General features: G+C 37.1%; 1 protein-coding gene across 1 annotated transcript; it reads left to right on the top strand.

Annotated features, from left to right (window-relative positions):
* Window positions 1-3,313: 3,313 nt before the first annotated feature.
* LOC146899471 (uncharacterized) lies at window positions 3,314-4,437 on the top strand. The gene is made up of 3 exons (XM_085736783.1): window positions 3,314-3,680; window positions 3,776-3,858; window positions 4,000-4,437. Exons 1-3 carry the CDS (start codon window positions 3,314-3,316, stop codon window positions 4,435-4,437), a joined length of 888 nt encoding a protein of 295 aa, XP_085592909.1.
* Window positions 4,438-14,627: the final 10,190 nt, after the last annotated feature.

Here is a 14,627-nt window from a genome sequence, read left to right as displayed (position 1 = left end):
ACCAGTCCCAAAGAGGTTGGTTAGAATGTATCAATCAAATGGGAATGATTTAAACTGGGCAAGATGAGGAGTGTTGGCCACTATGAACAATGGAGAGGCGATTACGATAATCCAAAAACCGTGTCGAGGATGCTGGCTTTGTGAACTTAGACGCCATTCCTATGGGGGCGGATCGAGTTTTTTTTAAAGAGCAAGTCCGATAAGAATACTTTGTCCGTCTTAGAAGAAGCAAAAGATTTTTTTGATCTTCTTTTTACTAATATTGTTCGGTGGGACAAAGATGTTGTTCCTTTTAGAGGGGTGCATGGCTCGAATTTGTATGGTATTCGATTCACGCATGGAATGAGAACTTCTTCAAACCGTGTGTGATGGATTGTGGGACTTATCTCCGATCAGATGATATGTCTTTGGATAGAGGAAGATTTGATTATGCGCGAGTTACGATATCGACACCTACTTTAGATATTGTTTCATGTGTTGAAAAGCTACTAGTCGTCGGAAACATTGTGGAAATAAATATTATCAAGGAATGGGGTTTTAATATCGGTGAAGAAGCGTGTCGTTTAGAGGATGAGGGAGATCAAAATTCTCTGTCGGATATTGTGGAGGTTTAAGGTGATCTGAAGCTTGTAAAAATGTGGATACTCTTGTTGATAAACTTGTGAAGGATTTAGAGGACGGGGGTGTGTTTTCGGACAATGAGGAACGGGATGTTGTTAGAATGGATGATGTTGCTGAAATAGATATACTGCGACTTTGTCGGACGTCGGTTCACCACTTCGGCTGCAAAGGGTGTCGACACGATGAAGTCACAAAGTTCTCTTGGGGTTGCGGTGATGAATCCGGTGGGGTCCGAAGTGATGAAATCTCGGTGATGGTAATTTGTTACGTGATGAAGGTATTACAATAGAGGTGCACCAAACTAATAAAGTCATTAATTCCAATGTAGAGGTTGGTAAACAAAAAGGGGCGAGAGAAAGAGGGTTGTGATCATCTGTCGGTTTTGTCGTGCCCACCATTTGGAGGCAAGCCGGCGGTGTCGAGTCCGTGGAGTACGGAATGGTTGAAGGAACGTCATGGAGGGGCTGGTATTATTTTTTCCGCTAAAAAAAGGTTTTTTAAGGCCGGAAAGAGAAAAGTAAATTATATTCGGAAGGATGTGTTGGTTCTAAACGTAGAAAAATCGGTGGTGAACTACGTCATTCGGTTCATACTACGATAAAGGTGGCGTGGTTATCTAGCAAATATAGATATGATGTGCTGCAAACTTTAAAAAAAAGAGCTCGTAAGAGGAAGAATAACATTAACTCTCAACCAGGTGGAGTTGAAACATCCAATGGTACTTCTAGCGAGGCCTCTTCTAATGCTTCGGTTAACAAAGATTGGAATCACTAGGTGGTGTTACATGGGAAGGAGAAGGAGGTTGCGAAGACGTGTGGGGGATAGGGAAGGCTATAGGTTATAGTTTGATGGGGTTGTTCATAATAGGTTCGGTGTTCTCTCTAGAGCAAGAAAAGGAAAGAGGGAGCCAAAAATTTGTGAAGTAGGTGTGAGAGGGAGGTCGGATGAGGGAGGGTGTTAGCTAGTGGTAGGTTGAAGACGGTGGGGTGAGGGTGTGTGAGATGAGGTTGTTGTCTTGGAATGTTCGGGGGTTAGGTGGGATGGAGAAGAGAAATGAAGTTAAGGATTTGGTGAGGGAGAAGTGTCCTTTTGTGTTTGTGTTTACAAGAAACTAAGTTACCGTCTATAGATGATTTTCTATGTTCTTCATTATGGGGGCCTTTGAATTGTGATCATTCTTTTAGTCCGTCTGTTGGGGCGTCGGGGGTTTTGATGACTGTTTGGGATACTTCGAGGTGGAGGTGTGGGCTTCGTCCCGAGGGGATCATTTCTTGTTGATTCATGGCGAGGTTTCTTAAATCTAATGTTGAGTTTCATTTGTTCAATTTGTATGCTCCTTGTGATTAGAGAGATAAACGAGACTTCGTGGACATCACTTTGTACGCGCACTTACAATCATTGGGTAGCTGTAATGTATGTTTGTGCGGGGACTTTAATTCTATTCGGTCTCGGAGGAAAGGCGATCGGTTCGCGGGTCTCGGGTTGTAGATGATTTTGCATATTTTAATGACTTTATTGATGATTGTGTTTTAGTTGATTTACCCTTTGGGTGGTCGAAAATTCAAGTGGTACAAAGGAGATGGGTGTTCTATGTGTAGATTGGAGAGGTTTTTGCTCTTCGAGGAGTGGTGTCGGTTATGGCCTAGGCCGTATTCGGGTGGATCATTTAAGGGGTCTCTGTGCTCATTGTCCCATTTTACCGTCGGTTGACGATCAAGATTGGGGACCGAGACCGTTACGGTTGTTGAAATGTTGGAAAGATATGCTGGCTACAATACATTTGTTCGTGAAAAATGGAATTCTTTCCGAGGTTCAAGGATGGCGCGGCTATGTCCTTAGTACAAGTATTTGTTGGCAACAATCGAGATTGATGTGGTTACGAGATGTTGATGCAAAATGAAAATATTTCCACTTTGTTCTAGCGGAAGAAGACATCATAATTCTTTACCTTCGATTATGGTGAACGAGGAGGTGGTGGAGGGTGTTAACCTTTGTCCGTCGAAAAGCCGTCTTTTTGCATTTTAAAAATCATTTTCGTCGGATAGGGGGCGCGGCCTTGTTTGGGTAATTTGCAATTTCGAAAGCTTTCATTCATAGAAATGGGTACGCCGACAAAACCTTTTTCTATGGATGAAGTTAAAGAACGACGAGTGTGGGAATGTGATAGCTTTAAGAGTCGGGTCCGAGATGGTATCAACTTCGGGTTCATCAAGAATTTACGGAATGAGATGAAAGGTGATATTTTGCGGTTTACTACGAGTTTCATAGGAATGGTAAATTGTCGAAAGGTATAAATTCTACGTTTATTGCTCTTATTCCAAAAGTAGACGGTGCTCGGACATTGAATGATTTTTGACCCATTTCGTTGGTGGGATGTCTCTATAAAATTTTGGCAAAGGTTCTAGCAAACGAGTTGAGACAAGTTATTGGCGAGTGTTGTGTACGAAGTTCGGTCGGCTTTTGTAAAAAATAGACAAATTCTTGATGTGATCTTGATAGCAAATGAGGTGGTTGATGAGGCCCGTAAATTGAAGAAAGAGCTTTTAATGTTTAAAGTGGATTTTGAAAAGGTGTATGACTCCGTGGAATGGGGGTACCTTGATGAGGTTATGGGTAGTATGGCATTTCCGAGCTTTATGGAGAAAATGGATTAAAGTGTGTGTACGTGCGCTCTTTGCATCGGTGTTAGTGAATGGCGAGTCCAACGGATGAGTTCTCTCTTGAGCGGGGCTTACGTCGGGGTGATCCTTTATCGCCTTTTTTGTTCTTACCGGCGGCCGAAGGCCTGAATGTATTGATGAAAGCCTTGGTTGAAAGAGGTACCTTTATAGGGTACAAGGTGGGTGGCGCCAACTACGTGGTGGTGTCTCACTTACGATTCGGCGATGATACACTTCTAATTGGTAATAAAAGTTGGGGAAATGTTCGTGCAATGAGGGCTGGTTTAGTTTTGTTTGAGGCTATGTCTGGTTTGAAAGTAAATTTCCATAAAAGCTCTCGGTTGGTGTCAATATCAATGATTCTTGGTTGTACGAAGCGGCTTCGTGTTAGGTTGCAAGGTGGGTAAAGTGTCGTTTCTCTATTTGGGTCTTTCGATTGGGGGCGATGCACCGGTTATTGTTTTAGGAGGCATTTGTTGTTAATCGAATTAAAGCTAGATTGTACGGTTGGCATAGTCGGTTGCTTTCTTTTGGTGGCCGGTTGATCCTTCTCAAATCTGTCCCGATTGCACTTCCGGTCTATGCTCTTTCCTTTTTCAAAGGTCCGTCGAGTATAATCTCTTCCATTGAATCTTTGTTAAATAAATTTTTTTGGGGAGGGAGTGAGGATAAAAGAAAAATTTCTTGGATTAGTTGGAACTCTTTGTGTTTGAGGAAGGAGTACGGAGGGTTGGATGTTAGAAGTTTGAGGGAGTTTAACATTGCTTTCTTAGGAAAATGGTGTTGGAGGTTGTTAGTAGAGAGAGATGGAATGTGGCGTAGGGTGTTGGTGGCTAGGTATGGTTTGGAGGATGGGGGTCGGAGTTGTTCATCTTGGTGGCGGGAGATAGTGAGGATTAGAGATGGGATAGGAGAGGGTGGAGAGGGTTGGTTTGCGTACGGTATTAGGAGACGGTGGGAGATGGTGGTGAGGCTGATTTTTGGCGTGATTGTTGGTGTGGAAATGTTACTGTTTTGTGTGCGTTTTAGACGGCTTTTTGATTTGACTATCAACAAAGTTGTCACGGTAAGGAACATGTTCCGGCGGGGTTTGGAGGTTGGTGGGGGACGTGGCGGTGGCGTCGTCGCTTGCGGGTTTGGGAGGAAGAATTGGTAGAGGAGTGTAGGGAACTTTTACTTACGGTTACTTTGCGGGACTCATCTTCGACAGGTGGCTTTGGTTACCGGATCCGATCGGTGGGTATATGGTTCGTGGTGTGTATGATATGCCGACATCGCGGGAACAACCCATTTTACATCAAAATTTTGAGTTGATTTGGCATAAACAGGTTCCTTTGAAAGTTTCCATATTTGCGTGGCGTTTCTTTGAGGAATTTGGTTACCTACTAAACAAAATTTGGCACTTCGTGGGGTCTTACCTATGGAGGCGCGGTCTTGCATTGATGGGTGTGGGCATGTCGAGGATATGAATCATATATTTCGTCTTGTCCTTAATTTGGTGCGTTGTGGCCGTTGGTGCGAGCTTGGCTTGGTGTTGTTGGGGTCGAGACTCGGTTTATAACGGTCAGACCATTTCTTGCAATTTATTAACTATGCGAGGTGGTTTGAGAGCGCGACGTTCCTTTTTTCATCTAATTTGGCTCGTGTGTGTTTGGACTTTATTTGGCGCGACGTTCCTTTTTTCGGGAAATAAACAAAGTTCTCTACCTCATATGTTAGATAAAGTAAAATCATATTCCTTGTGGTGGTGAAAGCCGGTAATGTTGTTTTTAGTTTTGACACTCATAATTGGTGGTCCAACCCGCTCACTTGTATGGGTATCGACTAATTGTATTGTAACTCTAACTAGACCGTGTTTCTTTCCGTGATTGTTTTAGCACACCTTGTGCTATAACAATTACGTTATTGGTGTTAATATATTCCATTTTTGTGTGTTCAAAAAAATAAATCAACAACAACATCTCACAACAACAACAACAACATCATTTAACCATGAATTCATCAACAATTACAACCACAACATCATTTTACACCAATTTGAGCAAAAATCAACAAAGTTTCATATAACTACAATTCAAACATACAAATTCAACAACAACATGTTTAGCATCAATTTTACATACATAAACTTAGTATCAAAGTGGGTACATGAAATTCATCCTTTAAATCCACAAAAAATCTCAATTCACAAATTAAGCACTTATGAGATTAAGTAGAAAAAGAAATTTTAGCTTAAATTATGAATGAACATTATCCCCCTTACCTCAATTGAGCACAATCCTAGCCTTGACTTCACTTTTTCTCCTTGAATCACTACCCTCCTCTTGCTCTTCAAGTTCTTCTCTCTAATGTTGTTCTTGCTCTTTCTCTCTCTACCTCTCTCAAAAGTTTTGTGAAAATGAGTGAATGAGTTTATGTGACCAAATTTCTCTAAAGACTAGAGTTTATAAAGTTTCTACGCAAATGGGTTCAACCCTCGAAATGTCTTAATGGGCTTAAAATTCTCATTAACTAATTCACAAAGTTTCTACTCACTTACGGAAAAAAATAACGGATAGTTACCGGGTCTTAATTAATTACCCCAACTTACTAGTAACTTAGTAAAAATATTGATTCCCACTTAAAACACAAAAATTATTCTCGTAACCAAAAGACTATTTTACCCTTGCTCACCAAATGACCAAAACACCCTCGAGTCCGAAATGACTAAAATACCCTCTGTAAGCCAAACTCTACCAATCCCGGGTAAAATACAAACAAGGACAAATAATCACAAACAAGCACATATAAACACACACAATAAAATAATAAACTAAATAAATCTAGCGAAAATCGGGCCGTTAGAGATAACATCATTAAGAAACTCGTCATTCCTATAACATAATAACCTCTAAATCACCCTCACCTATATACTTTACTACAAGACCTTAATTTTCAGATTCGGGGCGTAAATACAAAGAAAAATAAAAGTTCTCCAATGCCGACGGGGTAGTACGGTTGTGAGCCCCACATGCATGACCGTGCGCCCGTTGGCGAAATGCGGCATGGTCCGTGCGTACCGTGCGCACGACCTTGCGCACTTTGTACAAGGATCAGATTTTCTACAATTTTTGACTCGGAGCTCTCTAAGGCTTTGAATCTAACCCCCAAATTTCCCAAGAATTGTACTCTCGAGGTTACGATAACATGTTAGACACCAATTTCAAATAGACTACTCATTAACAACTATTTTTCAAAGATTAATTCATCATTAAAACACATGAATCACCACCACACCAATTCAATTTTTACTCATAACTTATTCTCGAGTCACAACCTATGGACACCAACACACACCCATAAACATCATCATAGGGTACCCTAACATTTTAACACCAAGTTTTATACAACTTACCCATTAACAACAACTCATCACACGATTAATTTACTATTCAAACCCTAGCCAATTATCTCACCAAATTCAAACTTCCTCTCACAACACCAACACCAATTATCATCAATTCACTCCATAAATTTCTATGATAACAACACAACATCATAAGGTTTATAATAACCCCAAAATTGAGAGTAAAAGGACATAACAAGATGAGAGTTTAAGAACCCTCTTCTCCTCATTACAAAATTAATCTCAAGATGAATAGTTTCTCCCCCTTACCTTGATATTTATTAGCATCAATGAATTCTACGGTTGAATCTCTCCCTAGCTTTCTCTCTATACCTCTTATGTCTCCTTTCCTCCAAAGCCCTAGTTTTTCATTTGGTCTGTCAATTTTTTTTTCCGTAACCCAAATTCTCTAATGCTTTTGTAGCCACTATTTGCGTTTAGTTTTCTCACATAATTCTTAGATAGACTTGCTATCCACACCCCTAGTCTGGTTACTATTCTTTCTATAACTACACAACCTTGTTGTTTACACCACCCTCTGTCTAAACCACTAAAATGCTACACAACTTACTACTTACATCGCTTTTATACCTAGTTTGACTAATGCACCTTTGTTTGCACTCTACTTTCTTATTCTTATTAAAATTGCTATTTTCTTCCTAAAAATTATTTTCTCCCATTCTTTTACCAACGAGTTAACTCCTCTACTTCCTCATTATTCATAACATCTATAACCATGAATAATTTAATTTAATAATATCAAAAAAAAAATCAATACTAATAATAGCAATAATACAAATATTATCCAATAATAATATTAACGAGATTAAAATTAATATTCCATAACTCACGGTTGTAACTTTTTAAATTTTACAAACCACTATTTTTACGTAGTTAATTTCTTAATCACACTTTTCACTTGATTCTCTAAATCTTTTTTACTTGCTTTATTTACTTCTGCATTTTACTATTTGGAATCATAAAATCTTATCATTGTTACTTGTCATTTTAAATCTTAAATAACTAAACTTAACATTTATAAATACTCGGAGCTTATCCACTCCAATCCTCATTTGATCGATACATTTTTTATTACTTATTGCGACATTGTATACTTCCATTCAATATGCATGGAAAATAACAACTATTTTCTAAGCATCAACCAATGTATGTTATATACTTCTTAAGTAATATTATTATCAGGTTCATTAATAACGTTACAGATGAAGTATATAACTTAACAGATGTTGATCAAACAAAACATATTGTTAAAAATGCAAAGAATCGCCTCCTATAAGGGACAACAATTGTGTTGGGGTATTTATATATGAGTTTGCTATAACACACCCACTAGTTTTTATGTGGGAGTGTTTTAGCAAGTTATAACTAAAAAGTTAATAAATACACCTTAAGGTGTATGTTGCTATAACACACCTTCTAACAAAAACAAGTGGGTGTGTTCTAGCAAATCCTATAGGGGTTTGCTAGGATACACCCACTTACTTTTTAGAAGGAATATTTTAGCAAGTGAATGACTAAAAAGTGGTTAAATACATCCTAAGATGTAGTTTTGCTAAAACACTCCCACATAAAAACTAGTGGGTGTGTTCTAGCAAATCCCTTTATATATATGATCTAATCATTTTTTAGAGAATATGATCGTAATCTTGTTAATTAATGTTGTCCCTCAACCTAAAGCTATGCCTCTCCACCACATGCATGCTACACTAGACTCCAAGAAACACTAATGTGTGTGCTTTCAAGAATTGGCATGAATCACTAACCATATACGATATGATCTCTTTTGATTAAGGCGTGCGTACATTTTAAGAGTCTTGAATGTGATTTGATTTAAACCTATATATATAAAGGGTCATGTTAATTTGTGCCCTAAGGGCACATGTTAAGGAACCTAAAAAGAGTAATTTTGCATTGGAAAACATGATATTTAACTTTTAAGAAGTTGACCACACGACTTTCGATATGTGTATTTCTATAATGAGTTCCTTAACATGTGCCCTTGAGGGCACAAGTTAACGTTTGCCATATATAAAACATTTTCATTTATAAATTCTGTTTTGTATGAATTCGACTCACGTAATTTTTAATGTGCTATATATCAAGTTTATCTATGCATAATTTATTGGATCATCTTCTATTGGATTACGCTTATCAAACCACATAAGTCACACTTCATAAAACAATAGATGAATAAACTCAATATATAGTAGAGAAATGTGTTGAGTCTCACATTTTATGAAAATAAGTTTATAAATAGAGATAATTATAATCGTCCAATAATAATTAACTACTAGTAATGTGCTATATATGAAGTTTATAAATATGATATGAATATAAGTTTATGAATAGAGATAATTATAATCGTCCAATAATTAAGTAGACTAGCTAATTATTAAATTTGGGTAAACTACCTAATTACGTATTAGGTGAGTAGTGATTTATTGTGTGGTGTGAGGCTGAGAGCATTCCCACGAAATTAGGCTTTTTGTTTGTTTTTCTCATGGTCATGACCTCAATGAATATTTGAAGCAGTATTCTGACAATGTTGTCATCATCAAAGAAGCATGCGTGGATTGACACAAAGTACTAGGCAATAGACATTGACATTGCAATATTAATTTGACCCAATAACCTTACCTAAATATAGACCATAACTTGTACAACTTATATTTCCTTTTTGTTCATCAAATAGTACTAATCTTTAGATCACAAAAATGGGAAAATTAAAAAGCCAGATGACACTTGTACACAGGTGGGTCAATTAGCTACTAGTAATGGTTTGACCAAATTGCATTTCCTAATTTTGCACGTAAAAAGGTGGATGAGAAAATAGTAAAGAACATATCCAACATTGGTTTTGTGCAACAATTGATGATTGCAGTTTTTTTAGGTAATTGATAATTGAAGTTGTGTGGTTAGGGTTAAGGATAAAATTAACTAACATGGCCTTATAGTGCAATAATTGTACATCAAGGTCTTCAACATTTGTTAGGGACTCACTGACATAACGTAAACCAAAGGCATTCACAATCTACATTGATTCATTAGGTCAAATGCATAACAATTTAAGGCTTGTGGACCCAAAATTAACATAACCATTGCTTCTTTTTTCTTAAATAAAATTTATATAATCTTGAAGAGATGATGTACAGCAAAGTAAATTGGTAATGTGTGTGGATTAGCTTCCACCATATGGCATTTATGAAATATAAACGGAGTATATATTAAAGATTCAGATAAGATCAAGGTTTGGAAAACAAAATATCTTCTGACAAAGTTATTATTTTTAACTTTAATTTAAAGGTAATATTTGTTGATTACTACTATTGAGCACATGATATACTGCGGCATAATCTCATCTCATCGTATAATGTTTGGATATATTCTGGATATATCCGGCGGTCAACTAAATATTATTAGATGCTTCTGAAAAGTCCTTTATATAGCATGGTTATCATAATTCCTTGCATCTGTGTTTATCTCATGTTTTTCTTCTCTTTTTTTTTCTTTCAATTTGTGTCTATCTTTCGCTTGATTTATTTATTTTTTTCATTTTCTCTTGATTTTTTTCAAAATATATAGAGATTGATACAGCTTGGTGAAAAGAAAAATGTGAGAATAAAAGAAATGAGAGGATCTAAATCATAATTCCTTGTATAGATTTTTTACAAAGAATGTTAACGAGTGTCGTTAATGTATTAATTAAGGTACTAAACGAAATTCTTTTTTTCGCAAAAAATGTATTAAATTCTTACCATAAAGTGATGTAATTTTTGCATTTGCAAAAGTAACATATTGTATTTCCAAAACAAAATTTTCTTTAATAGATTTCTTAGTCAATGTCTTTAGGATATTCATTAACAAAACTTTTTTTCTTTAAACAATTCTTTAACCAATGTCGTTAAGAAGTTCATTAACAAGACCTTTTTTATGATTTGAAGAACCTAAGTGAAAATTTATTAGACTTTGAAGAAGTTATCGGACTTGATTAGACTAATCGGACTTGAGTAGTTCTGATGTGTCTAAAAGTCTTATACAAGCTAAGGTTACGATAAGGTTATTCTTAATTTAACTTGTGATTAATGGAGAACTCAATAGACTGCGAAAGATGTCATCATACTTGAGTAAACAAAACATACGACATGTTTAAAGATATGTTACACTTTGAAGTTACGATGTGTTAATATGTATGCGCTGCGATGCCGTTTACTATGATTAAAAATGAATTTAACTAGCGGGATGTAACTTAAGGGGAGCTTACAAACCTCACTTTAGGAACTATCGGATAAAACTTAAGGGGCGCTTGCAAACCTAACCTTAATGGACTATCACGGACTCGGGGGAACTTGCAAACTTAGAACCTAAGACTGTCGACTAAGGGGGAGCTTACAAACTTAGGCGGCGCTTGCAAACCTCACCTTAATTAGATTAACAATTGTTTCAAATACTTGTGGGTTTGTCATCATCAAAAAGGGGAGATTATTGGATCAAAAGTGGTTTGTACAATTCCTCTAAGGTTTTGATGATAACAAAATGTTGAAGAACAATTGAATATACTAATATTTGTTCAAGTGTGCGGGATCATAGAATATATCCATCGAGTGCCGAACATGAATTAAAGTATCGAAGCATAATAGAAGCTTATAAGACTATGGTAGAGATCGAGGAAAGGTCAACCGAAGTCAACATCATGGATCGAAGAAAATGATGTCTCTCGAAGCCGAAGATTAGCCTCATCGGACTCGTGAAGATCATCGGACTCGTGAAGGTCATCGGACTCGAAGATTGCATCAAACTTGGAAGACGCCCAAACTCAACGAGATCATAAGGCACCTAGACTCCACGTCGGATTTGTCGTCTTCTACGGATGTCTCCATCAAAGGATCTCGAGTACAAATTTGTATTCTTCGACCTCGTGTAGAAACAGTACAAAGAACTTCAAGGACAATAAGAATGAACGTATACTTCTAGTTTTAACAAAGGATTTTCGAATGGCTATCAAACGAATTATCCATATCGGACAATGGCCCAACATTCTTGATTCGAAACTTCTCAACGACTATTCTTGTATTGGCACTCTTCTCCAACATCTCTCAAATCTCTTCCTATATAAGGAGTTAAAGATGCGAAGAAGATCAACAAGACTCTACTATTTTCTTGTGCCATTACTCTGCCAAAATCAAATAGCGCAAAAGACTTAGGATTTTCGTTTCAATTTTAGTGTCTTATAAAATCCTAAAGTCATAAAAGTCTATTTAAACATTGTTTAGTTTACACTACCATTGTTATATCAAGTGTAAGAACAAATTTGTTTATATTTGTAAACAAATAGAAGTCTCTTTCATGCAAAACTTGAGCACCACAAGTCTCTTGGAGTTGTCCTTGAGCATTAGAAGTCTCTTGCATGCATGCTTGATCAATTAAAGTCTCTTGTAGTTGTCCTTCAACATTGGAAGTCTCTTACCCGTGTGCTTGAGCATTAAAAGTCTCTTGGAGTTGTCCTTGAGCAGTGGAAGTATCTTGGTAGTGACCTTGAGGATTATAAGTCTCTTGCAAGTGTACTTGAGCATTTGGAAGGGTTTTGGAAGAGTCCTTGAGCAATTGTAATCCGGTGAGATTATAGTGAAATCCCTTGAAAGTGGAAGATGACATGACTACTCCTGTGTTGAGGGAGGAACCCGTATAAATTTCTTGTGTACGCTCTCTCTCTCTCTCTCACTCTCTTTTATCTCTATGTCTATTATAACTTTCTTTGCATTCGAGACTATGTGTTAGAATTCGAACCCATCATAATACGACCATATCTAAACACTCGAAAAAGAAACCATAAAAATACAACACAATTCAACCCCCCTTCTTGTATTTATCTCACCTTCACATCATGCACGTGGTGACCCGATCACCGGCAAATTTAAACCGGTAAGGGGCCATGCGCGATCATGTACCTTTGCCGAGGCGTGATAGATCTAATGGTGAATGACAATGCCGTCTAGAGGTCGTACGAGGATTAAAGGGACATCACTCCTTTGCGGGATATCTTTTGGTACTCCGGTTGGATCATAGCCAACAAACACATGATGGTCCTTCACTTGCGGAGCGGGTTATCGGGAAGTACGGTCATGTGCGAGAGAGTACCCAATCCTCTAACTTCATTTGCGACTCTTAAGCATGAGGACTTATTACGGGTCTTCCGGGATTTTTGCTTTACGTCATTCCACGAGCTGATCGGGGTCGTTCGGCCTTTGGATTCATCGTTGTCTCGGAAAGGGGTACATGCTTTGGTACTATAGTGTTTCTCATCCCATTATGAGTAAGTATGCGCCCGTTGTAACAACCCAATTTTCGCTAGATTTATTTTATTATTTATTTATGTGCGTTATATGTGCTCTTATGTGATTATTTGCCTCTGTGTGTATTTTTGGTTGGGAATTGTAGAATTCCGTGTTAGAAGGGTATTTTAGTCATTTTGGACTTAGGGGCATTTTGGTCATTTTGAGAGTAGAGGTAATTTTGTAATTTGGTTGAGGATTATTTTTAGTGCTTAGTGAGAGTTGTTATTTTACTAAGTGCTAGGGAGTTGTAGTAATTTATTTATTTACCGGTAGGTGACCGTTAGTATTACGTTTTACCGTTAAGTGAGTAGTAACATTTTGGGTTAGAATAGAAATGGATTAGGTCCATTAAGATGTAGTGAGTTGAGCCCAATTAAATAGGACCTATATATACTCTTGTTAGTAGAGGAAATAGGTTTCCACCAACATTTTCATTTGAGAAGAGATAGAGATAGAGAGAAATAAGGGTTTGAAGAGGAAGAACAAGAGAAAGGGGTTGGAGGCTAGAGCTAGAAGATGAATTCATCATCTAGGAGCTAAATTGAAGCTTGGGTTAGAGATTCTTGGTGCTAGAGGTAAGAGGGTTAGGCTTCACTCATAATTTCATAACTTTTCCCTTTACCCATTTTTATGAAATTGATGAATTGATTTTAATTGGTGTAAATTCGTGCATGATTGTTGTTGTTATGTTTGAGAACATGATTTGTATGATAATTGTGTTGTTGTTGTTGTTGAATTTGCATGACAAAATGGGTTTATATGTATATAACATGTTCTTGAGTGAAATTGATGATGAAAAATGTTGTGGTTGATAAATTGAAGATGAATTCATGATTGGGTATTGTTGTTGATGTTGTGAGATGATGTTGTTGATGAATGGAACCTTGGGTAACCATAATCTTTGAACTTATGATGATTTGTGTTGTTTATTTTTGAAGTTTTATGAAATGGGTCAAATAATGATTTTTGTTGTAAGGATGTTTTGATGCAAGTTTTACATGATTTTAAGTGTCTTTTCATGTTTAGAAATGTTTAAACAAACCTTGGGATCAAATTTGGGCTTTGGGAAGTCAAAATTGGTGTTTTGGGGTGAAAATGGGAGTTTTCCCGAGAGCTGCCGGTCATAACTCGCAATGGCGAGTGGATTTACTCGCCGGGCGAGTAGCCCTCCTCGACAGCATGCCCCGTTTCGCGTTCTTCTGTATTTTTCGCACGTTTCTGTTTTGAATTGGTTTTCGGTGTAAACATGAAAGTTGTAGATAATTTTGTTAGCTTTCCAGAGGCTTTGGTTTGACTTGAAAATGAATTTTGGTTTTTGAGTTATGACGAAAATACTCCAAGGTAGTCTTGGTGAAATTTTACAAAAATTCCGCATAACTACTCTTAAGTCGACCCAAACCTTATGGATTGGTTCCAAACTTCAAACTTATGTTTTATGAGTTCAATTAAGGTGTTTAGTAGTATTTAAACTATGATGTGAGGGATCTAACTTGTTTTGATTTGAAAATGGAAATTCTTCAAAAAAACGATAAAGCGAGACGAACTTTGTGATTTTATGAATTCATCGTATTTGGCTGATGAAATGCTTATGTAACCTTTACTGCATGT

The sequence above is a fragment of the Medicago sativa genome, chromosome 8, assembly GCF_051527215.1.
Source record: "Medicago sativa cultivar Bolivia chromosome 8, Bolivia_mono, whole genome shotgun sequence".
NCBI lineage: Eukaryota > Viridiplantae > Streptophyta > Magnoliopsida > Fabales > Fabaceae > Medicago > Medicago sativa.
The sequence above is the reverse complement of the archived record's forward strand: the minus strand, read 5'-3'. Positions and strand labels throughout refer to the sequence as shown.

Coding starts and splice junctions, on each gene's coding strand:
- LOC146899471 (XM_085736783.1), top strand. CDS start 3,314: ATGGCGAGTCCAACGGATGAGTTCTCTCTTGAGCGGGGCTTACGTCGG. Junction 3,681..3,775: donor GCTTCGTGTTAGGTTGCAAG/GTGGGTAAAGTG, acceptor ATCGAATTAAAG/CTAGATTGTACGGTTGGCAT. Junction 3,859..3,999: donor CTGTCCCGATTGCACTTCCG/GTCTATGCTCTT, acceptor TGTTTGAGGAAG/GAGTACGGAGGGTTGGATGT.